This window comes from Canis lupus, chromosome 7 (assembly GCF_003254725.2).
Source record: "Canis lupus dingo isolate Sandy chromosome 7, ASM325472v2, whole genome shotgun sequence".
In the NCBI taxonomy this organism is placed as follows: Eukaryota; Metazoa; Chordata; class Mammalia; order Carnivora; family Canidae; genus Canis; species Canis lupus.
Window position 1 is genome coordinate 5,066,578 of NC_064249.1, and position 26,830 is coordinate 5,093,407.

The 26,830-nt window shown below is 37.5% G+C and overlaps 1 protein-coding gene across 1 annotated transcript in view; it reads right to left on the minus strand.

Annotated features, from left to right (window-relative positions):
- CRB1 (crumbs cell polarity complex component 1) overlaps positions 1–26,830 on the minus strand; it is a 213,077-nt gene that overhangs the window by 111,977 nt on the left and 74,270 nt on the right. The window contains exons 3-5 of the mRNA XM_025429725.3: positions 10,882–11,077; positions 7,780–7,919; positions 2,042–2,224 (exon numbers count right to left, since the gene is read on the minus strand). Coding sequence (XP_025285510.3) covers positions 2,042–2,224; positions 7,780–7,919; positions 10,882–11,077 — 519 coding nt within the window. The remainder of the gene's footprint in view (positions 1–2,041; positions 2,225–7,779; positions 7,920–10,881; positions 11,078–26,830) is intronic.

The window sequence follows — 26,830 nt, forward strand, 5'->3', positions numbered from 1 at the left end:
CCTGGAAATAGACATATGCAAATAGAGTTAACCAACATGGACAAAGGAGCAAAGCAATAGTTTTCTCAGTACACGGTGGAACAAAAGAGTCTTTTCAATACATAGCTGTGGAACAACTGGGCATCTACCTGCAGAAAAGTGTATCTTCATACAAACCTTACACCCTTCATGAAAATTAACTCAAAATAGACTCTAGACCTAAATTTAAAATGCAAAACTATAAAATATCTAGAAGCTGACATGGGAGTAAACCTAGATAACCTCGGGTAAGTTGATGACTTTTTAGATATGACAGTGAAGGCATGATCCATGAAAGATATTGACAAATTGAAACTCATTAAAATTTAAAACTTTTGCTTTATGAAAGACAGTGTCAAGAGAATGAGAAGTCAAAATGGATAATTCTTCATAAAACCAGTTTACTCTTTATGTTAGGAACACAACAAAACTAGATTTCTCAGTCTTAAATGTAGTCATATGACTGAATTTGACCAATAGAATGTGAATAGAAGAGATAACCACTACTTTTGGTATTGGTCAATAAAAACCCTCTAGATGCCACACTCCATTTTCTTTCCTTCTCCAGTGGCTTGCTGAAGAGCATGATAACCTTGGAAACCACTTTCAAAGACAGAAAAAGAAAAAGAGAGAGAGAGAGAGAGAAGAGCTTGTGACCCTGAACCACCATTCATAGGACAACTGATCATGAGAACCCATTTCTGGAATTTATATCAGTGAAAAATAAATGCTTTTATTTAGCTATGGAGATGTGGGGCAGCCAGGACTTCTTAACTCATATAGTCATGCTTGGCAGGTCCTTAGATATTGAGGCCAATACACTTTTCAAGAACATTTGACTAAGAATAAATAGTTTAGAAAAAATAAGGGGAGGGCAACCATAAGAAACAGAGACAGGAAATTGAAATAATCCCAGGTAAGGTAAATACATAAATATATTCCGGAATAAAAGCTAATGCTTGTAGAACCCACATTAACTGATAAGATTTTTAGCCATCTACATATGATGTATTACATGAGTTTATTTCATGCTTTTTATCATTTATCAAGATTTATTTGCATTGCTTTTATTAAAGGAAAAATCTTACAAGCAAGAAGTTGTTCAGGAAAAATACTGCTTATCCTGACACTGAAGTTAGGGAGATTTTTCTTCTCTGTGTTCTGATAGACGGGGCAGTGAAGAAGGAAATACCTTCTATAGTAACCTTACAGCAAACACTGCCATGACTCAAAGATCATTAAACTTCACAACTGAAACACCATAAGAAAAGGAATAGTAAATGTAGATAGACAACCATCCTCCCCTTTGTTTCTTATTCTTTATTTACTTTTCTCAGAAATCTTCAAAAACAACCAAAATAGTTTCCTCAGGTATCATAATCTATTGAAAAGAAATAAGATGGAAAGTTTGATTGTAATCAGTTTTCTCAGTGGTATCTATGCAGTTGTAAGACAGTTGTGACTCATTACCAAATATGAGGACTGTCTCCAAACTTCTGAAAATTTCCAGAGCATGGAAGCAGACACAAACACAACTGCTCATTGGAAAATATACATGCAGCTTTCTTCTGGGTTTCAGAGTAAGAAGGGTGCTGAAATTTGACATACAGAACAACTTTAGCTATAAAGTAGTTGAAGAAGATAATTTGAGACTAGATAATTGCTCTCAGGGTAAACATAAGTGCATTAACTTTTTAAAAGCAAATTTGAATAACATAAAAATATAGTATCATTGTAAAATAAAAATTCCAACATTTTCTGTTTATAAAGAATTTGAGTTGGGCTTCAATTCCCAGCATAATGTGTAAAAGCATTTCCCCTTTATATACCTCCTTTATCCTTATTTTAACATTTTCCTCATGATTTGCTGAATTATGGTATATGAAACATGGTATTTTTCATGCCCACAAGGGGGACCCTTTGCAACAGCTTATACTGCACAGATCTTGCTGCTAATACACCACTTGACTAAATGCCAGAAAGTGCTAAAAAGTCAAGCTGTCTCTCCTCTCTTTGCCCTCACCTGTGAGTCCAGGTGGACAGATACAAACATAACCTGAGGCTTCAGGGTCACTGAACGAAGAAGGCAGCTGAGCAAGGTGTCCATATGGTTTCTCTGGGGACAGCTCTATGCATGTCCCACCAGATTGGCAGGGGTTCCCGTTGCACTCGTTGATGTAAGTCTCACATTGGGCACCTGTGTATCCTGCAGGATAAAAGTTCAGAGAAGCAGCTGAGTCAAAGCTCCTCAACCAGAGTTTATGCCTGAAAGGAGACTGACCACTGGGCTGGCACCAATTAACAAGACGATGTGCTGCCCTCAAGGAGCTAGCAAGGAGAATCTGGGAAGGGAAGGTTTCCTTGAAAACAACAGCAGCAAAAGAATCACTTGTACAATAGTGACCATTATTTTTAAAAACATTTGATTAATATTTTGATTAATGTAATGGGACTTCAGGATAACCTTGATTTCCTGATTATTTTAAAGATTCCATTTCCTCAATACTCCATTTGAGTACTTCCTCAAATACTCCAATTGAATTTTTAGCAAGAACAAAATATTTTTTTAAGAAAACAGCCAAAAAGAAAAAAAAGAAAAAGAAAATAGCCAAAAATACAGCAGAAACTACATAGCCAACCCTAAATTCTTAGGGCAAAGCAAAGGTAAATGATTATTTCTTCACACTGAATAAAATAGAATAAAAAATTATTTTGTAAAAAAAAAATTTTGTATTTGAGTGGATTTAGCTGGGTCATTTTATTAAGGACAAAAATAAAAATGAAACATGAATGATTTAGTACTTTATTAAAAATTGTAAATATTAGATATAAAGGATAGTCCATGCCAGAACTATTTCTCTGGTTTTACATACATATGCACCTCTTAAAGTATGTATGTGTAAATATATATATATATATATACTGATATATACTGATAAGCCCCTCTGAAGTAGTTGTACCATCTACATATGTACTAGCACTGGATGAATGTGCATATGGCTCCAAAACCTTGGCAACACTTGCTGTCACCAAATAAAATGTTTTAGCAGTTGGTTAGATTAAAAAAAAAAAAGTACTTCATTGTTGTTTGGGTTTTCATTTTCCCCAATTACTACTGACTTTAACATGTTTTTGGATTTTTAAAAATCATTTCATTCTTTTCCCTGTTTTTTCCCCATTAGACTGTCTTTCTGATTGATTTATAAGATTATTTATATAGCACTATACATACATAAGCTGATACATGTAGTTCTTAAAGGACATAATTTAAAATACAAATGACTTCACAGTCAACTAAAGATCTTTGCAATGTCCCTTAACTCTGCTGAGAAATACGTGTTTAAAATGAAATTTACAATCCAAAATGATAAAACTTATAAATCTGACCATGATATTTCTTTACTTTAAAATCATTCCATGGCTTCTGCTCTCATACAAATTAAAATTCAAAAGTCTTAACCTGGGGTACCTGGATGGCTCAGTGGTTGAGCCTTCAGCTCAGTGGTTGAGCCTTCAGCTCAGGTAGTAATCCCGGCATTCTGGGATCAAGTCCCAAGTCGGGCTCCCTGCAGGGAGCCTGCTTCTCCCTCTGCCTGTGTCTCTGCCTCTCTGTGTCTCTCATGAATAAATAAATAAAATCTTTAAAAAAATCCTTAACCAAAAATGCCCTTTATTTAATCTGGCCCCTTTCCCATTTCTACATTCCTTCCCTAGAATGTTTTCTTCCCCAGGGCCTTCATGACAGGGTTCCCTCTCTTAGAATATGCTCCTCCAAGACTGTGCTTGGCTAAGTCTTGCTTTCGAGACTTAATCTTGTATGACTTTCTCCAAATGGCTTTTCCTCATGAACAGATCTGAAGATTCTTTTGTTTTCTCTCATATCACCCAGTTATTTCTTTTATCGCTCTTATAATAATTTTTATTATTTTTGTTATTATGTTTATAGGCAGTGTTTCCCTCAATAGACTATAAGTTCCACAAAAGCAGGGATGCCTTTTTTATTCTTTCATTCACTACTCCAATACTGAGCAATGCATAAATAGTAGACTTTCAATCAATAGCTGAATGAGATTCAAAGAGTAATAATCAACAATTTAGATTACAATTATATTTTAAGCAAGTAAATTGGAGAATTGACCATTAATAAGCAAATGATGAGAACATGATATTACTCATTTTGTAATTTTATTAAAAACCTGAATGGGGTCGTATGTCAAATCATAAGCACAACATAAATTCTGTTGCTCAACAATATAATACATTTGTCACATATGACCCATGAGGTTTTTCTAAGAAGAAACTTGCAGATGAAGAAGGAAACTCAAAGCACATGTCAGATCAAATCCCATGATGCTTTGTGGTGACACCCCCACCACTGCCACCAAGAACTCAAGTTTCTTAAACCCAAATATCTACTTTTTCACAAGTTTTTATCAACTGGTATTCATGGTGCTACACTGAACTTATTGAAGAAAGCTCCAACTACTTTCAATTTTTTTTCTCAGTTTAAGTCTCAAGACTCATACACAGGCCAGGTTAGGAAGTAATTTAAAACCTTCATAAATCCTTTTCTGGTTCCTGACTCATGCATTATCCTATTCCTATAGCGAACATTAGGGAGGTTCTGATTTATGGTCTTCCCGGTCCTGTCCCTACCACAGGGGCCCTGTGGGAATTTTGTTTGCTGCTCCCTTTAACCGTGTATATAAATAGACTCCTTTGGTCAAGGCTGTATTCAATAGTTTTAACAAGTTTTTCTATAAAACTTTGTATAAAGAAACAATGTGATATTGAGTCAAGTCCCCAGGGTTCTTACGTTTTCTTTCTTTTTTTTTTAACCAATCCAATCTTATCTGGATAACAAGAAAACTTTTAAGATGACTGACACTTCTTGTAATTAATTACTTTTGAAATGAGGACCCCAGGCAATTACAGTGGTAGATTCTTGCCATTGTCTTCAGTCATTGGTGGTCTTGCAATCCAAAGGAATGGTGTCTTAGATACAGGGTAGTTTGTAGCATTAAATCTTCTCTTTACATATAACAGTAAGAATAGGATACAAAGACATTCTGAAATTTTCCTTCTAGGCAAAAACACCATCATCCAGTAACTCGTGAAAGAAACTCAAGTAGACCTGTCCTTATTCTGTGCCCCTTTGTTAATTCCCACATCACATCTGCCTCCTAAATGAGTCTCATGGCTGTCCATTCCCTTATCCCCGTCCTTAACACTGCAGTCATAGTTCAGGCAAATAGTCTTATCTCTTGTTTCCACTACAGAACTTTTTTTTTTTTTTAACTAGATTCTCTGCCTTTTGTTTTATTCTCTTCAGTCATCTTCCACGAAAGTGCCAGATGGTTCTTTCTAAACCAACAGGTCAGATTATGCTACCTCTCCTCCCCTTAGCGTGCAGGGCAGACAAACAGCATTGTGATCTGACTTGAGTCTTGTCTTACTCCCCAGTCTCAACTCTCTACCACCACCCCTATGTAGTCCAGCATCTTGGAACAGTCACTCAAAGCTCTACAGCTGGATATGCTCTTTTCCATGTGTATCTACAGCCCTTTCTTCCTTCTGTCCTCCTTTTCCTTCTTCTCTTCTTGCCTTAAATAAATTATGTGCTATGTGATAGCCATAGCGTCTAGGATAGTCAGTCTCTTAATTTTGGTACCTAGTTAACATTTATTCATTGCTTACTATGGTCTAGGCTGACCTAGGAACTTTATATATATTACTGGATCTCTCTAAAGCAACTCTGTGAGGTGGGTATTACCTTCTTTGCTTTATAGATGGGGAAATTGAGGCTCTGAGCAATAAAGTAACTTGTCCAAAGTCACACAGTTAGTGAGTACAGTTCTGAGATATGCTTAGTGATCTTTCAAATTTTCTAAAATGGTGCCTACTGGGTCAGGCCATCTCTGTACTTCTTCTCCCCTTATTTCCTGTTACAGAATTTATTATAGCTTTTCATTGTACCAAAAATTGTACTATGCATATTTTTTTACACTGCCTCTCTACTAGAATTTAAATTCCTTGGAAGAAGGGATCATATCTTTTTGATTCTCAGACCCCTGATGTATATAATTGACATTGAATTCCATGTGACTTAAATGATTGAATCCATGAATGAATGGAACACATATTAATTCGTCTTTTTTAGGTAGGTCTTCTTAACTGCCTAACTTCATTATAACCCCTCTAGAGAATAAAAACCATCTCATACGTAATTCCTACCTCCTGTTGTAGAAACTGGTATGTAATAACAGTTGCTTTTTTTTTTTTTTGAGTACCTAATATGCTCCAGGCTCTACTTTTGTAATTTTATTCTTCATAATAATACAAGTTATTTTTCATCCCTCATTTGCAGATGAAGAACTTAAGAATTAAGAAGTAACCACCCTAGTTCACTCAGTTAATAAGTGATGGATTTGTTCTATTCCCAAACTGTCCATTCTACCCATTTCCAGATAGAGATCCTGTACAGAGCATTGATTGAATGTTGAGTGCTGATTGATGACAGGAATGTGAAAAAACACATTTTGGAAAATTTTCAGTATTTAAGTCAGGCCAATAACCAAAGGATAACAAGCATGCCCAATTCATTATCTGGAAGTGGGTAGGCACATGACTTACAAATATCTCTGAGCCACAGAATTCCAAACTTCCTTTTACACTTTCACATTTGCTTGTTTGTTTTTTACCTACAAAATATATGTAACCAAAGCATGCTGAATGTCCCACAGGTAATAAGATGCCTTTCAATCCAAAGCTACTAACAATTGGATTGACCTCAGCCCCCATTTTTCCTCCCCAAACACGGGATTATTTTTCCTTTGGACAGTGAAATGAAAGAGAAGGGGGTAGATGATAAGTAAGCTTATAACAACTAGATTTTAAATAATCATAGTTTATCATTTTTTTCCAGTGGACCATGAAAGAAGAGACATGCTTTTTTTTTTTTTTTTTGGGTGCTTTTTTATTTCAACCCATTAAATCCTAATGAGAATTAGATTAAAAAATATGGCAGGCTTTTTGCCAAAATTCACATCAATATTTACAGGGACAGGTGACTTGATGACTCAAATATTATATAATATTTTCTACTGATTCTGGCATTACCTCTACACTCCAGTCTAATTACCCTTCATGAGTAATTTTTAGTTGTGTATATATGTATATTTATGTATATTAAACTTATATATTATATATGTTAAACTTGTAATCTCATTTATATTTTTAATGCCTAGGAGAATACACCGATTTCTGGAATATCATTCTATATCCTCTATGGGGACCATCATAACTATGTTGACTGGCTCAATGACTTATAACACAATCTCCGAGGATTTTAATATTGTTTCATGGGTTTCAATATATTCTGTTATCACAGAAAACATCTTGGAAGAAAAGGAAGCATCTTCAAGTGAATTTCTCTCCATGAAGATCATGTGGAAATTGATTCTTCAATTCATTTTTCCTCTCTGTTTCTTCTAGAAAGTTCTAAAGATCGGGCAGTTTAATAACCTACTTTAGACAATACATAGTACACCAATAGGTATGTGTGAGCAATGAAGAATACAACTAAATAAAACAATGATAAGTAGAAGAGTTGGTTTTAAACCTTTAACAACAAGAATTTTTAGTTTATATTTGTTATAAGTGATTTGTTTCTATTCTAAGCAAAAAAAAAAAAAAAAAGAAAAAGAAAAAGAAAAAAAAAGAAAAAGAAAAAGAAAAAGTGGAAGATACTTTGCCACTTACCAGGCCAGCAGTGACAAGTGTAATTGTCAGCACTGTCCTCACATGTAGCATTATTATGACAGGGTTCTGACCAACATAGAGGCATCAGGGTCTCACAATGTGTCCCTGTGAATCCACTACCCGTGCAGTTACAGCTATAGCTGGAGAGTAAAATGAAATTTTCACATCAACTTTTGGTCATATTGAGATCAAATACCTTTATTATGTCTCTTCCTCTGTCCATCAATCTTTGGGTCTCAACCCAAAGCAGGTTTTAATACTTATCTCAAAAATTCTGGGGAATTATCTCTATAAGCCTGAAAATATTATGTATTTCCACACTAATATCTGGTTATCTTTTAAAATTTATAGTATGGCTTCATGCAAAATTATTGGGAAACCATGATTATTTACTTCAGTTTTCTCATCCATAAATTGAGAATAATAATACCTATGTCAAGGGTTATTGTGATAATTAAATGTGTATATACAGAATAGACACAGAATCTGAAGCATCAGAAAATACCGACTAAATTACTACCAAATAGTACTAAATAAAGTTGTTAATATTTGGAAGGCAGTAAAGAATGATTTATACCACTGTGCCATTCTTTTTATATACAGTCCATTAATAAGGTCCCTTATGAAAAATGAAACAATAAATTATTTAAAAAACAGGAAAAGCCCTCATTTATATGGATTGTGACTTATGTTCTCTTATGTTTAGATTACAGAAATATTTGAGTCCTGTTATTTCTAAACATTCATTGGTTGGGTGAGATTATCTGACACTCAAAACACAAATTTGATAGAGAGACTTGTTGATTTTATCAGGAGGAGGTTTTTAATTTAGATGGGATCTCAAGGATTTAGTATTGTAAAAATGTGAGCTTGCACACTTGACCCAGATAAAATGAAGGTCTGGTCATTGAAAGAACACCTATGATTTTATAGAGTTGGAGTCCTGTTCACTATGGCTTATGTGCGTATTTATCACCAAACACAGATATTAATATTTCACTAAAGGAAACTGAAATATTAGCAAGTATAATATATTATTATAATTTTTATATATATTTCTAGTGTGAAATCCTCTTACTAATTAAAAATATTTACTAAAAAGCCACTACATATAAGACATTAAGGAGAAGAACCATGTACTTAAGACTGGCCAGTGGGCCTCAATTCCCAGAATTAGAAACTCTCTTTGCATATTCCTTTGGTCTACAAGAACCTTGTGTGTGTGTGTATGTGTGTGTGGTGTGTGTGTGTGTGTGTGTGTAGTTTCTGACTTTCCATTAGCCTCACAGCAAATGTGTTAATTTTTTTTGTTGTGGGGGATTAAAATCAAGTTGTATTTGTTGACCTTGTGATTATCTTCTCAATCTTCTTAGGTGGTAAGAAAGATAAATGTAAAATAGAGAAATTATTCATGGTACATGAGTGGAAGAAATGAAAGGTGGCGGGAGTTAGCCTTGTTCTGCTTGCATTTCCATAGGAAGCAAAAGCTTTGTGTATTTTCTGTCCTGATGCTTTCTAGAGACAGCAAAGCATTGATGGGAGGACCTCCTGCTCTTCCTCTGGAGTGCCTGTATGGAAACTGCATGTTGGCCAGTAACCTGCCTTCAGGAATGTATATTCTTGCCCCTGGAGAATGATTTGGTTAAAACTGAAAGTCAGAGGCAAGATGTGGAATGTGGTTAAAAGTTAGGCTTTATAGGTTACAAAAGAAATATACAACTATATTGTTCTATTTATTCGTTTTTTTAAAAATATTTATTTATTTATTTATTTGAGAGAGGGGGGAGGGGCAGGAGGAGAGGGAGGGAATCCTAAGCAGACCTCACATTCAGTGTGGAGCCTGACTCAGAGCTCAATCTCACGACTCTGAGATCACAACCTGACCTGAAACCAAGAGTCAGTCACTTATCCCAGGCAGCCCGCGTTGTTCTATTTATAACTACATCATTTTGCTGGATATAGTTGAAGTACCTGTGCCGTTTACTACTGTTCCTCTTTTGAGTCCGATTCTCTTTGAAACTCAGATTTGGGATCAATTCAATCTTACTTACAAAATAAAGGAGAATTGGATTCTAATCCTTCCTTTGTGAAGAATTAGCTGTGTGAACTTGTGGGAATTACCTAACTTCCCTGAACTTTAGACGCCTTAATGTAATGGGAAAATATTAATGCTCATCTTACCTTCCACCGAGCTGTTGGAAGATCCAACAAGACATTAAGTACTAATGCTGTTCAAATTGTTATGCACTTGATAACTCAATATCTATAGTTAAAATAAGTATTAGAGGCACCTGGGTGGCTCAATCGGTTAAGGCATTTGACTTGATCTCAGCTCAGCTCATGATCTCAGGGTCATGAGTTCAAGCACCATGTTGGCTCCACACTGGGTGGAGCCTATAAAAAAAAAAGGTATCAGAAAGTTGTCTAAAATATTTTTTATGAATTCAAGTACCATTACTTAAATTTATTATATATATTGTATTAAGGTGTCATTTATTCATTTGTTTGTTTATTATTTTACTGAAAAGCCAATGATAGAATCTACTTTGGAGCAGGATCCATGGCTACTTCTTGCCATTATACTCTCTTAAAAGTATATATTGGGAATTCACCCAATTCCCTGAGAGCCTGAAACTCAAGATATAATCAATTTGATATTACTGCCTTTTCCAACACTGCTCATTTAAAATTCCTAAAGGATTTATTTTCACCCCTTGATTTATATGCTTGGTATTATGTAAATACAACCTAATATTTACAAATAAGCCTGATCTCTAGCTTTGTTTTTGCACCTTCCCTATCTACAACAGCTGTATTTCATGGAATTAAAAAGCTGGCCCTTTTCTGTAGTATACAAGTTCTAAAGGAAGGATTATAAGAGTGACTTGGAAAATCCTCACTCTTGGGGCAAATGATCTCCGAAAGATGCATTTTTTAAGTAAAATCTGAAAGGTACTATTTTTGGTCACTTAAAGTGTAAAGCAATGCAAACATTTTAAGCTGAGGACATGAGATCTCCAAATTCCGCAGAGTGGTTCTGCAAAAACTGTTGGTCCATGAGTTCTCTCCAAGCCAATCACCCAAACACAGGAGAAAACGCACCTGTTGTACCCATCTACACACAGCCCTCCATGGAGGCAGGGCTGACTGGCGCATTCATCAGCGTTGAGCTCACAGTCATAACCTAGGAATCCAGGGCTGCAGTCACAGAAATAAGCCTCCAGAGCATCCCGACAAGTGGCACCGTTTCGGCAGGGCTGGGACTGACATTCATCAACTTCCACTTCACAGTTCACACCTTTGAAGAAAGCACAGAAGAAAGGAGAAGTTTTAGCACAGCTTTAATAGTTTAGCTCCCAGTGCTTAGCCAGTGCTTTATTTACCAAGGCTCTTGTCAAATGTTATGTTACCCAAAATAATTTTCCTCTTTAATTGTAGTTGATATTCACTTTTTGGCATGCTTGTGGGAAGTTGCACAATGCAGAGCAGCTGCTACTTACAAAGAACTGTTTCATATAACAGCTTGTGGCTTTTTAGTCGGTTGAGACGAGGCATTTTTAGAACAAAGTCATTGTTAACTGTACTTTTGTTGGAAACTTAAAAGGGACTGGTCAATGTTTCTAAATTATTTTTAAACAGTGCGGCATCCTATAGAGAAGTGGGCAAATGCTCACACTCCAAAGCCAAATGAGCTGGGTGGGGATCTAGGTGCAGCCACTTATTAGCTGTGTGACCATGAGCAGTTCCTTAACCTTTCCATACTCAGTGTCTGCACCTGAAAAATGGGACCAGTACTTGTAATTATCTTACAGGATTATTATTACAATTATAGTATGTTCTAAAATGCTTATGATAGTAGGTGGAACATAGCAAATGTCATTAGAAAAAAAAACCCAATACTTGTTTTACAATATTTATTGTACAAATATAATGTACAATTATTTCCTTAAGTGCTCCTTTTGTATGGACTTTATTCACATTTAGATTTTCTATAGTGTTGTAAAATACTATTTTAAAATAGGAAATCAGTTTGTGCCTTAAACCTTATTTAGTTAGTGGCATTACTAGGAGCTACTTCATTTTAAGGTAATGTTGCATAAAAAAATCTTTATGTATTCCCCTCCAAATAGTAAGTGAAGATTATTACCAAACAAAAGAAGGTGAGGTTTACAAACGTACTCACATGGAGATAACAAACTACCCTGCTGAATCTATCAAAGTCATATTTGATGTACAACAAATTTGCCTACGTTTTTAAAAGATACAAAAGGGGGGATACTTATATTTACTTATCTCTATTTCTATGCTTATAACTCAGGATAATAAATTGTGTATTAAAATGATATTGAAGGATTTTCAAATGACTCAGACGTTGTTAGTAGTTTGATTATGTGTCCCCTTTCCTGACAGAAAAAGCAGTAGAAGAGTCTCACTCTGCTGACCATTTACAACTGTGACTAGATTCTAAGTTGAAAGGAATGCCAGCATGTTAAATTTGATGTTTTTTGAGAAGAAAAAAACTTAAAAGTTAAATTTTATTTGATAAAAATAGAAAGCTGTGGAAGAGTATTTGTTGCAAGGTAAATAGCTTGCTCTTTGAGGCATGGCTATTTTTGACCGGGTCTGGGAATGAGATCAATCATATCTGTTCTACTTGGCATCAGTAAGGTCCAGAGAAGAACACTGAACTGGCCAGCAGATCTGCAATTCTCATTCTCATTCTCTTTCTGAAATGGCTTGTCAACAATGCTTTATCTCTATTTCTGCCATGCAAAATAATATGATAATAGATATCTCTATTTTCCAAGAATGTACATAAGACAAAAATAGTAAGTTCTTTAAAATATTTTTTCTTATGATTATTTTCTTAACATATATAGCAACTAAAATGATAATGGGTTAGTTTTCAGTACTTACAAGGCACAAAATTACCTCCCCTGAAATGACAATGGTCAATCGGAACTTTAAGCAGAGCATACTATGCCCACCCAGGAATGTTCAGTCAACGTGGGTTCCCATTGTGTTCTCTAACTAGAGGGCAACTGGCACTTACTCTACAGCTGCCATATGTAAGGTCAAGGCAAAGTGATTTCACATGCATTCTCCCCTGTGTCTCTTACTCCCTAATGACTGTCTTCCTGCAATTCCTCTCACTACGTATTCCCGTTCTTTTGTCCATCCAGTTGTCCATAGAGACTTTGCCTATATGATATTGAACTATGTCCTTTAGTATTTTAGTCATCTATATTTGCTGGAAAGTATTAACATATAAAGCCAAACCAGTGGTTTAGAACTTGTTAAAATTTTCCTAAATTTTATTTTATAACTCAAATAAAATTCACATATTCATCTGATATATACCCAGATTACTTCCTAGTGCTGAAGAAATACATTATAAACCATTATTTTAAATTCTGAAGCTCCACTTATATGATGTAGCTCAAAAACTTTAGTTTTAAAGTTACCCTAATATACCTATAAGAATGTGTTTCAAGAATTTAGATGCAATTTCAAATCAGCTAGTTACTTTGGGGTGATTTATGTGCATTGACTTGATAGTACTTAACAATATGATTTTTATTGCAGCTTATTACTGCTGCTGATATAGACAAAAATGATTGGGTCAATGTCTGTGTGATGCCAAAGTAGCCAGATGAAATGTGGTAAGTGCAATCAGTCATCCAGATGTCTTTGTATTTCCAGATGCTGGCTTCAAAGATTAAACATCTGGATAATTAACTATGATTTTCATTTTTCATTTGGATGCTTATTGTTTGTCACATGCTTATATCCATTAAATATACAATTAATCAACCTTCAAAAACACCTGAACTGTGGGGTCAATCTATCTGGAAACATTCATTTTATGCCTTGTGTTAATAAGTACAGCACCATGTTATTATAACTATATATAGTAATAGAAATTGATAGAGTCACAGTGAGTAGCACCTCTGTGGTTGATTGTCTAAGAAATAGAAAATTCATAATTGTAAAATTCTTTCACAAAAACCCACCGAGGGACCCAACCAATCTGTTAGAATTCATTAATAGTTAATAGTATGAAACATAAGAAAATAGAAAGGGTATGGAAAAAAAATAACATAGGACAAGGAGAACTCTGCACCAATAGAAGAAAGTATAGGACAGGAAAGAAAATTCCTGATGTCATTAGTTTTGGTAACTCACTATAGTGAATACTGTGCTAATATCCACAGAGGCATCCCTACATAAATATAGGTGACCTAAGATGTCAGATCATTAATTCCTGACAGCCAGGGATAGTTTCACTCTGAACTACTCAATTTGCATTAACTGTCAGAAGAAGTTCAGAAATTTTCTCACAGCCAAATACTTAACTAATATCTGCAAGAACTCTGTTTTCAAATGAGGTCACAGTCTGAGGTCCTTTGACATAGGGTTCAGAACTTCAACAGAGGAATTTATGTATTGGGAGAGGTCACAGTTCGAATCTAACAGTCTCCTGCTTGGTTTGTTTTTCTGTCACCATCTTGAAATTCTTAATAATTTTTGAACAAGGAGGCGGGAGTCCCACGTTCTTAGTTTGCAGCAGAATCCACAAATTATGGAGCCTCCCTCTGTATAAGCCCTTAATTCCCATTTAAACTTTTTATAACTGATACTCACAGAATAAGTTCTTTTTTTTTTCCTGACCCAAAACCTGATTGATATACAGATCTGAGATGGGAAAGATTTGAGTAGAATATTCAAATGAGCAGAACTGTTCAGTTTGTGGCCCACCTCAGCTGAGAGAGCTAAAGATGTAGCAGAGAGTTAAAGATGTAGCAAAAATGAAGCTGGAGCTGAAGTCTCTGACTCCATAGCCTCATCCTAGGTGAGCTGGGAATTTAATACTACCCCAGTATAAGTTTTGGGATCCTAGGAGAGATGTTGTCTCCACTTCACAAGTGTCCAAGACATCAGGACACACATGATTCCCAAGCCACCATAGTACACAACGGTAGAGCAGAGGAAATTACACAGGATCTGGGTAGACGGAAATTAAATAGTTTTATGAGAATGCTTATTGAAGCATGCAAGGCAGATAAAATGCTTTCTCAAAGGAGTACAACAAGTACTTTTTGTATCATGCTGAATTAGGGAATTATAAGAACTGTATGAGTTATTATTACTTTCCTTCTTCCCTTTTCATCTGCCATTCATCATGGAAGAGGAAAAGGAACACTACTCAGGTCTAAGCTCTGCTCTGCCATTGCTAATATCAAGGTTGGATTATAGTCAATGCTCAAGGAATGTAGGTATTACCTATAATCTATTTATTCTTTCCTATTCCTTCTTCAATTCCTCAGGGTAGACAGAATTAAAAAAATTTTTTAAAAAGGCTTTGGAAGCAAACATATTCCTGGAAGGGAATTTGGAAAAGCTTCAAATTCCATTGAAACAAATATAGATGGCATACCGAGAGTTCAGGAGCTAGAGGCTGGACAAATTTGGAGCAATCACTATACTAAATATGATTTTTTAAACGGCTACAATGGACAGATAAGTAGCTAGTGAGCAATAGTAAATATACAGCCCAGATTAGGTAGTAAATATTTGAGGTAGATCAATAGACTTTAATTTAGGAGAAAAGATTAGACAGTGAGGGGTTTTCCAGAATTGGAGAGCTGCAAGGAAATAATTACAGGTCAAGAACAAGGTTTAGAGAACAATACAGGCACATCAGTAGAACAGCTCTCCACAAAGTCCAGGCTCGCAAGGAGATATCAAAATAGAAAAGGAGCTTTGGATAGTATGTGAATGGAGAAGCCAGCTGGTTGATATACTGCTAAAAATGAGGTAAGAATTCAACCAAAGGAAAGGACATTGGAATCTCAAGTTGTGGTGAGAACTTTGGTGGTAAAGCAATTTGGAATGATGAGAGGGTCCAACTTGAAGCCACATCAGGGTACGGCTGGCTGTAGTGGGATAGAGATGGAGGTCCTTTAAAATAGGAAGCTCAAGAAATTGGAAGAGCATGGTCTATAAAATTCTGCAATAGCTCCTAGCTAAGTTTGGATAAAGGCAAAACTTCTCATTTTGACAACTAAAAACCTTGGTAATACTTCTGGTTTCATTTCCTTTCACAATTCTATCATCACTCTACATGCCAATTGTATCAGATTATTTTCTTTTTCTCAAACTCCCCATATAGCCCTACCTCCAAGAGTTTGGATACATCGATTGTGTACAAGGTTCTTGATAATTGTTCTAATCAATACAACATGCTTCAAACAACCCAGGAATATACAATTTCTGCATATAATTCTTGTTCAAAAGGAAATATTATGCATAGAGGCCTGTTAGATATTAAATTTTGGGGCAGACTCTGAAGCTTAAGATGATAACCAAAAGCTAGAGTATATTTAACTCCAAAACATAGGCTTTGGAAGGTTCTTTCTTGTCCATCTGATGAAATCATCCTTTAAGACGTATGTTAAATGCCCCATCCTCAGAGAAGCATTCCCTGATTTCCTTACTGCTTTCACCTTCTTGTGTTTTCATAGCATTTACAGCATTCTACTTTATTATTTGTCACTTGCTTATCTCCAACAACTTGCTTTAAAGCAAGGATCCTTTCTTATTATTGAGTGTAATAGCTGAGATTCATTGAGAGCTTATTTCACATCAGGTACTGTGCTAAGTATTTTATGTACATTATTCGATTTTGTTTGATCTTCAAAAAATTATCCATGAGATACTATCATTATGCTCATTTTTCTTCACGATGAAACTGAAGCATAGAGAAGTTAAGAAACCTGATGCAGACCAAAAGGGTAGAAAGTGGTGGAGCCGGGATTAGATTACAGGCAGTTGAATTTAGAACCTGTGCTACTAGCCATGAAGCTACATCACAGCCCAGTGCTTTACGTTCTTCAAGGATACACATTCTCAGTGTGTAGCAAACACCTGTCTCCTGACAGGTGTTTAGCACATTTTGCTGAATTGAACCGAATGTGAAGGAGATGGCTGGGAAAGAACAGAAGTCATTGCAAATACTGGGAGTGTCCTGGAGGTTAAGAAATAATGGCTTGTAAGTGAATAAGAAAAGAGTGGTGTAAGGGGTAAGTGAATAATGAACCAGTGGTCTTTCGGGAGTGAGTTAGTGAGAAAGTCAAACTTCCCTCTTGGTCCTTAAAGCTGAGGCAAAAAACAAAAACAAACCTTTAATAAGGGTTGCATAGAAAGTGGTTTCATTAAAAAAAAAAAAAAAGTGGTTTCATCAGATAAATGCCAAACTCCAGGAAACGCAAAGGAATTAGAGGCACTTTGGAAAAAAATGAAAATGTGTTTAACTTAACTTGCATTTAAGAAAAGACCATGGACCTAGAAGCCAGTGACCATTCTAATGAGTATCAGGAAGTTTTTCCTGTGACATTTTCACATGAGCTATACACATTAGCAGTCTGTAACTCTAGGCTAGATTACTCTTCTGATTCCCATTATCAGGTTGTCTTGTCCACCTATCCCAACAGTCATCATTCTATAATTCCAAATATAAACTCTCTTCAATCCACCCTCTATGATCCCATATACCCTTTTCCTTGACGAACTTCTCTTCTCAATGAATGGGATTATCTCCAAATCACCCAAGCCAGATTTCTAGGAGTTATCATCATCTTGTTTATTTTTCGCGCATTCCAATTAGTCACCAAATTCTGCCATTCCCACCACGGAAATGGGTCTAGAGGGCCATCCCCATTGCCACAACCTTATTCGCATGCTTCCCGCCTCTCTTCTTTTCTTTCTCCTGATTTCTGTCTTTCAAGTCATTCTCTACATTTCTGAGAGTGATCATTATAAAATACAAATCTGATCTTATCACTGTGCCAAATTTATAAACAGTACCTCTTGTCTCCAGGATAAAACCTTGGAATGAGATAAAAGATTCAAAAAAATGCAGACCCTATTTGTACTGCCTACAATGATTGCTCTTGCAGCTCCATTGTCTCTCATGTCTTTAGGCTGCACATAGGTATTCGCCTTGCTTGTAATATCCCACTCGTCATTCCTACTCCCCCCCCCCAGTTATTTCTAATTAGTTCTGAAAAATTGAGTTTGAGTATCACATGGTGCTGGAAACTATACTTAACTGCTTATATCTACCTTAGGTACCACTCCACAGTTCTCTAATAATCTCCTGTAATATGAAAATATGTATTATATTTTGCTGTAAATGCTTACTTGTTCATATGATCTACAAAACCATCACAGTGAATTTTTTTTGTCCTTCAACACTAAGATCCGTAGCATTTAGTGCATATTCTTAAATATAGAAAGTGCTCCCCCTCCAAAAAAAAAAGAACGCTCAATGAATTTTGAATGAATGATCCAGTCATAGCTATGGACGAATCCACCATCTGTCCTGGAAGGCAATCTGGTCTGCCAGGAGAGATCCTCAATGCTTCTGCGAGCCCGGGGCCCACTCTAAATCAAAAGCCAGAAAGACAAATTTATGGCTCTGACAAATGTTTAAAACAAAATAGTGTTTTTCAATGATAGTGCCTTAAACTTCTGATCAGGGTTTAGAGATTTCTGCACCTCAATATGCATTTTTCAGCAACTATAGATCAATGTTAAGCTTCTGTGCCACGAGATAGCACACATCATATGTTATCAGCCTAGAGCAGGTCTTGTCACTGATGTGCTCAGCACTCATTACAGTGGGGAGAGGATGCGCAGCACATGCAGCGTGGCATTGACAGACCACTCTGAACACCTTTCTCATTATCTGCAGAGCCCATGCTTCGGAAATAATTATACTCTAGCTTTTGGTTATCATCTTAAGCTTCAGAGTCCACCCCAAGATTTAATATCTAACAGGCCTCTATGCACAATATTTCCTTTTGAACAAGAATTATACACACTATTCCTGGGTTCTTTGAAGAATGATGCGTGTTGTATTGATTACAACAATTATCGGTGCAGGTCTGGACCAAGTATCAGGGCAAAGAGGTACTGTAGCCCCATTTTTCCATTACAGCTATAGATTTACACTACATTTTTCTCCTCTATATCATAGTTATAATATTTTTAACAACCTAAGAGCAAAGAGTGAAGAGGCTGATGACTTCATGCTCTGATTAATAGTGTGAAAAAAGCATAATATCGATCAGCAAGATGCTATGAGAGATTAAAGGCAGATTTTTTTGTTTTCAATAGGAACATCTGTGAGTTTTTACCCAATTATTTCTAACTTGTGCATTTAGATATATCTTTTCTGAGGATACCAAAGAGTACCAAATACCTTTTACAAAACAGTCATTTAAAGTAGACTTTATAAGTGTAGGATTCATCCCCGGAAGATGACTGAATTTTATCAATTTGAAGACTGCTCTTTTTTTCTGTCCTAAGTTTAAATCTAAGAATTATGATGCATTTTAAAATCAAGAGTGTCCTGGCATTGTATTATATTTTAGTTGCAGATCTTTTCTCTCTTGGTGTATATGAAATCAATGTAATTATCAGTGATTAATTCTGATGAAATACGAAAATTGATTTATATTTTTATATTATTTTATAATATTTATTTACTGTATTTATTTTATCATTTTTATTTATAAATATTATTAATATTTTATTATTACTGCAGGAGTCCACTCCAGTGATCTTGCTTCCCTTTTCCAGGGACCAGGGCTCCCTGGCCTCTCATTGGAGGATCCTCCCACCAGCCTATCTACCAAGCCAAGGCAAGACAGTCATATTCCCACTAGATTGCCTTCAGGGGACCAGGTGCCGATAGCTAGGTTAAGGATGGAATTCCATGCTTTGTTCCCTAAATCCCCACTCCAAGGAACTGGCATCTCTCGATGGGATTCTACTGCAATCTCTGACTACCTGGAACTGCACTGCACAGATATGCACTATAGTCTTCTCTCCAGGCCTTGGGCATCTGGAGCCTTTTGCAGCCTCACATTCTGGATAGCCTCGTGGGTGGAGAGGGCCCGTCCCCCCACAATACAATGTGATACTATGGCTACGAAGTTGGCAACAGGCAATAGTCACTCCCCATTTGGATGTGACGGGGACCCAGGCCTCTCCAGAACCAGGGATCCCAGATGTCTCTCATTCCAGGGTGCCCTGGTCCCCTCCAAGTAAGGCTTCAGAATTCCAGAGATACCTGGTTCAAGGGGATATAGGGTCTCTTTGTGAAGGTTCGGTCTTGGACGTTCACAGACCCTTGGTTTCCCCCCACAGAACACCGCAGGGACTCAGCCTCTCCTGAACCCGCTCCTGGCCTGGTTGCTCCAGAGACCTGTGCCAGCCCAATATGCCCAGTTAGCTCTCTGGCACCAAGACCCCAGCAGCCAGGCCTCTCCAGGAACTAGGACTCCCTCATGTGTCTTGCTGGAGGATCCCCAGGCAAGCCTGCTCCACCTGGCCCTGGCAAGACGGTCAAATTCCCCCAGACCTGCCTTCAAGGGGAATGGTCCTCACGAGGTGGTTTGGGACTTGGAATCAGGCAGGTGCTTATTCCCTCTGAGGCGCACCCCGGTGACCTGACCTCTCCAGACCCAGGAGGCCTTCCAGATCCCTGACTTCCCGGAACCACCCCCTTGGCAAGGCCTGTGATAACCTTTCAGCAAGTCCTCAACAGCCAGGACTGTCCAGGCCCGTGGAGCTGGGGTCTGGCGCCAACCACCTGCATATCCTCCTGGGAACAGGGGAGCCCCAACCCTGTGACTCACTTGGAGGTCGTGGCTGCAAATTGGCCACAGACCCCCTTGAACGTGCTGCCTGGTGCAGACCCAGGCCTCTTGGAGACATACTGATCCCAGGTGTCTTTTATGCCGGGGCATCCTGGGGCCACGAAGCAAGTCTTCAGAGCTCCCGAGCTCCCGGGCTCCTGGAGGTCAGGTCCTTGGTGCAGGTGCAGGCTGGACGTGCGCAGAAGCCTGGCTCTCTGCAAGGGCTCAGGGAGGGCACCGGCCTCCCCAGAGCCAGGGCTCAGCCCAGAGCAGGGACTGCTGTGGGCAGGATGCCGGGGGGCTCTGGGGTCCCTAGGCCCGCATGCCAGCAGGTCCCCCCACACCTGCCCCTGGGGACTAGGCGCCCTTGGCCATGTGGAGCCTAGTGTCCCCGACCTTCGAGCCCCCGTCTCTGGTACTGTGCCCCAAGGCTCTCACTCGAGTGCAGCATGTACCGTTTTCTTCATGAATTAATTGATTTTCTTATTTTGTCACCAGAGATCTGGGAATCATATTCGCTTCTACAGGTCTTGTTTTCCCAGAGCGACACAACTGCAGGAACCTCTGCTGTCAACCTTAACCTTGGTTTTTCCTGGAGTTCTTGATCCTGATGGTCTTTGGCCTCCTGTCCACTCCTTTGATCATCGGTGCAGGTGGAAGAGTGTTCTTGACGCTCTTTTGGTATTCTCATCTTTCTAGAAAAATCACGGGAGGCTAGAGCAAGTTCTAGGGGCACAAAGTCTGGCTCCTGCCGGCTAGCCCTAAGAGCAGAGACTAGGGAGCCTGTTCTTGGGCTTTCTTGAATCTGATGCTACTTTGAGGAGTACGGAAATTCTCTATTTCCCCATGTCCTACTGCCTCTCCCAGTGTGGACAAACCCACCTTCCTTCCTTCCTTCCTTCCTTCCTTCCTTCCTTCCTTCCTTCCTTCTTCTCCAGATGTTGTTTCCTAAGTCCATCTGTATGTTCTTCCTCCCACTATACTCCGATCATAAATATCGTAACATGTGCGAAGGCCTCATCTGATTTTGAAATATTACATTCCTAATTAATATGCGTGCCTTCCTCGATCTACTGCCTCTATTTAATGTGTACGTGTATGTATATTTTTTAACATATAAAATTAGTAAAACATGTACAAACTTTAATTCAGAGTAACCCAGTTCAAAGTCTCCAAGATGCTATGTTTGAAAAACGCTCTACTTTTATCAGTGGTTTCTACCTTGCTTAATCTTATGAGTTTCTTGGGAGGATAATAGGAAAATTATGATATTTGCATTTTATGCGAAATAGGCCGATGCTATACATTTCACACCTCTGTGATTATAATGTTTTACTCATAACAATTATCTTTCTTGTGATTTTTGTTCATTAGGATAATTGTTACTCCTCCTGCATATTTGAAATGTTACAGTACTAGCACATTCTATAATCCTTCATTTTATTATCTGGCAGCTTCAGAAATTAAATTCTTGCCTACACATATTGTATTTTTTCCAGTTGAAACTTGTAAATAGAGCACAGAGATTATGACCTCAGTTAATCTGTCCCTGAGTATGGTTCTAATATATTCAAAAAAGAAAGCAATTCAGTATGAGGAAAGGATTCCTGTAAGGAGTATAGGTAAATATTGTTAAATGTTAGAGCATTTCAAGGAGCATTTAAAGTATTTAAAGATACTAAATTAGTGGCAACCAGCATTTTCATGGCTTCATAGGTTATGGAAAAGCTTTCAGCAAATCATTTCACTGTCGCCAGGACCCTGAGAGTTAGGTGATATTATGCCTGTATGTTAGAATGAGGACACAGACGCTCAGAATTATTGTCCAATATCAAACCCCTAGAAACCACTAGAACTCATCAAAGTTGGGACTGGAAGCTCTGTCTTCTACTTTCACATCCCAGTCTTTCCATTGCACCCATGTTTCATATTACTACATATTTTTTAGCTCATCCCCTCCTCACTCAGACCTGCCTGTACACCCTACTGATTGCTAGGAAGTCACTACGAGAAGTACTCAGCAAGGTTAAAATGGAGCATGCCAACCACAACTACCTGGTTAACCTAGTAGTTTGTAGACAAACCAGTTGTCAAAGCAAAGATGACAGATGAGACATTCACTCCTCTCTAAAACCTCTGCAGTCCTTCCCTCCTTGCTATTCAGCTCATTATTACTCATACAATAATAATATTAATAAATGTATTCAGAGGAACCAAGTTTCAGTTCAACATCCTGAAAGAACTGCATTTTTGCTCTGCTCTTAGGCCATGTTTTCTATGAAGATCGTCCTGACCCTAAGCCGTGTCATGGGCTCCTTTCCTTGTGCTTCCTCAGCATTCTATCAGGAGAGAGACTGTAAGTTTTGTCTGCACACCTCCTCCCAGAATAAACTGAATATTTTGTCCAGGATAAATTTTGTCATGGTCATCTTTAAGTCTCCATGGCCTGCCACAATGTCCAGTGACATGCAAGTAGGTCATAAATACTTGCTGAGTGAATAATATTTGTTACTTTGTTCACTCATTCAACAAACATCTGTCAAAAGCCAGTAACTTAATTTCTTCATAAAAGATTTCACATGACTCTAGTTTTGAGTAAATGGCTGAACAAGTGTGTAAGGTTTTTATATGACATCACAAAAAAATGATCCATTTCATAATTAAGGACATATAGAAAAACAGTCATTTTCCTTTGAGAATATGAAGATACAACCTGTGAAATTCATATATTCTTTTTTGGCTGGTGCATATTATTCACCTTTTGGATGTGAAATATATTTATTATGGGGATACATATTAGGTGGTGAGTAAAATGTGAGCTATTTAGGTAGTTGCTCACAAAAACAATATTTAAATGTTCTTTCTTTTTTAAAAAAATATTTTATTTATTTATTCATGAGAGACACAGAGAGAGAGAGAGAGAGAGGCAGAGACACAGGCAGAGGGAGACGCAGGCTCCATGCAGGGAGCCCAACATGGAACTCAATCCCAGTACTCCAGGATCAGGCCCTGGGCTAAAGGCGGCGCTAAACCGCTGAGCCACCCGGGGATCCCCTAAATGTTCTTTAAACTCATGTCTTCCATATTGCATATCTTTATATAAATGACTATTAATACTTATTCCCAATAAATTGATTTAAGTTCATCAAATGATTTATGTATTAAATTTGTAATCAGTACAAAACTTTCAGTAATAGTGGTAAACATAATGCTAATAGCAATTTTTCTCATGAAATAAGCTTATATTTTATGATATAATGTTTATTTGCCCACATTATTTTCATGAACATTAAATTATCTGTATGATTTGTCATAAAAAATGACATTAGAAGTGTGGTTTAGTTGATCAAAAATATATTTAGAAAGGATGGAACATTAAGCCTAGATTCAAATCTCCACATTGACTGAAATTCAAATTATGCTTTTGATAAATGCCACTGGAATGGCAGCATCAGAGTTAGCGACATCATACCTGTTAGTCTTCTTCATCAGCATGGATGAGGACTATTGGAGAAGATACGGAAAAGAACATTAAAAAATGATTAATAGAAGAAGTTCTGATAGGAAATTATAAATGAGTAACCATGTAATGCAGAGAGGTAGAAGAAGTTCCAGGTGTGCATGTGATAGACTGTATGACACTGGGGTTGATATGAACTAGTGAGGAAAACCACCCTGCTGCGCCAACTAGTCTGGAGAGACCTGTCAGGAATAATCTAGAAGTCCCACCAGAGGGCAATAGAGAGCAGGACAGGAAAGGTACGCTCATATTTTGTTGGCATGATCCACGAACCTTCGGTGTGGATTCTTATCTTAAATTTTAAAAGAGGAAAAATGATGTTGTTGTTAAAACTTGATACTATTCTTTTGTCTTTTCCTATTTAATAATAGTCCAGTGACCTGGATTCTTGTATTGTTGGGCGCCCAGTTCTACCGAAACACCTGGTTCAAAATATGCTCAACATAACCAGGCGGGTGATTTTCTTAAAATGTAAATCAAATTATTTCAATCCTCTGCTCAAAACTATACAACAACTTCTCATTTTATTAAGAGCAGAGTCAAAGTCCTTACAATGGCCCACAAGCCCCAATAGTCTATTATGTCTCCTTCGCCTTGTTCACTCCACTCCAGGCACATCAGCTTCATTGCTTCTTCTCAAACATTTCAGTGCTCTTGACCTGAGGGTCTTTGCATCTGCTGTTCCTCTGCCTCGAATGCTACTCCACAAGACATTTGCCTGACTCCCTTTCTTACCTCTCTAGAACTTTATTCATGTGTCACCTTCTTAGTAAGACCTTCTCTGGTCATTCAACCTAAAGTTCAATTCCTAATTCCCCCATTTTGTTTCACTTTTACTTTAATCCACTGTCTTTATCACCACATAACCTGCCATATATTTTATTTATTACTTATCTTATACGTGTCTATCTCTTCTCTCTAGAATGTAGGAGGACTTTTTCATCACTTTTCTTTGTTCTTATATTCACAGAACCTGTAACAATAGCTAACTCAATAAATATATATATGTGAGTATGTATTTTGACAAAATTAATGACTGAATGAATTCAATAGATATCTATTGTCATTCATATCATTTATCCAGAACTATCAATAAGTACTACACACACACACACACACACACACACAACTTTGTATTGTCACATGAAAATCCACGTAATTGCCTGCATCAGTGGTTTCTCAAAGTGTGGTTCCCATACCAGCAGCAGCAGCAGCAGCAGCAGCAGTATCACATGGGAACTTGTAAAAAATGCACAGGCCCCACCACAAATTCACTAAATCAAAAACTATATTTTCATAAGCTCTCTGGGTGAGTCTGATGCAGGCTAAACTTTGAGAACCAATGATAGAGATACATTTATTCAGTTGGAAATGGAAATTGAACTTGTAATGCATTCTTATCTTTCATATTAGAGACTTTAAGCTTTTCTTGGATACAATACATTTGGGAATATCCTGGCTTTAATAAATGGCAAGTGAGTCTTTTTCTTAGGAACGCCCATACCCACCTTCCCCTTCATCCTTACAGTTAGTGCTCCAGGCCAGGTCCTAATGTCTTACCCCTGGCATTGCAGTGGCTTTCTACCTAACTAGTCTGCTAAATAGTGTTCTCACTAGTCTCCACATGCTAACACCTTTTCTTGAATATAAAATGAATTTTTTTCCATGTTTTCATTTCCGAGACAAAGATGCATCTTCCAGTCAATAAGTAAATTTGACGAAGTGGTTTTTTTCTTATTTTCCACAAGATTGTTTTATGCCAACAACCCATTTTTTAACAGAGGAAATAGATATTTGCCTACACTGTTTTGCTTCATCATGCATCGAATTGCCTTTTCCCTATCCTCTTGTAGCCCCTTTTTTCTCATATTACAGGCATCTTAAATTAGTGAAAATGTTCAGTTGTCAATCTGCTCATTTTAAAGAAAGATCCCAGTGAAAGAATGATACATTGCAAAATCTTGAACTAAAAGCAGTCACATGCTCAAGGCTGAATATTCTTTTCATTAAAAAAAGTTTGCAGCTGTGTACTTCCAGCTTAAAGTAGAGTTTTTGCTTATGCCTTCCATATTCTCCCCAGCATCTTCAGTGCCTCTCTCTGAGCCTATTTCTGGAGTTCATGAATCACCACTTAGGAAGCACAGCGGAGAGCACAGAGCAGGATTCCCACAGTGGGAACCCTCTCTCCGTCTGCTACTGCTCTTTTTCCTCTCCTACCTCCCTGTCTTTTAAAATTTATTACGTTTTCTTACTTTGCTGCTCTGAGGAGCACAGGCTTTTTCCTGTAAGCCATGTTCTTTATGAGCCTCTAAATTTGGATGTAGCACACAGCAGCTAGGTTATTGTAATAGTTTCCAGGATTCATTGGAAGGTCTGGGTTGAGCCAGAGTACCTATGTATCCATGCTGATTACTAATAGTCTTTTTCTTCTCTTCCCAGCTCTGGCCTTTCCCTTGGTCCTAGAGACCTTCTCTGGGTTTCTCATTAATTGGCCTTGGTCCTATAGACCTTCTTTGGGTTTCTCATTAATTGCCACAAGCACTAGTAGCCATGAGACGGCACTGAAGTAGGCCAGCCTTCTTGTGGGTCTAAATGATGGGATATTGCAAGAAAAGTTTCTAAATTAAGTTCACATAAATCTAATTTCTGGCTCCCAGCCTTAGCTATACATTAGAATTGTCCATTAAATTTGACCCTCCGAAGGTGGAATCTGAGCATCTTTGTTTCAGATCTTTCTAGCTAATGGCTAATGTCTAGTCAGGGCTGGAAACCACTGATGAGCTCCCAGAATACAGGCTATTTTACTTGTGGAGATTGGTGATCA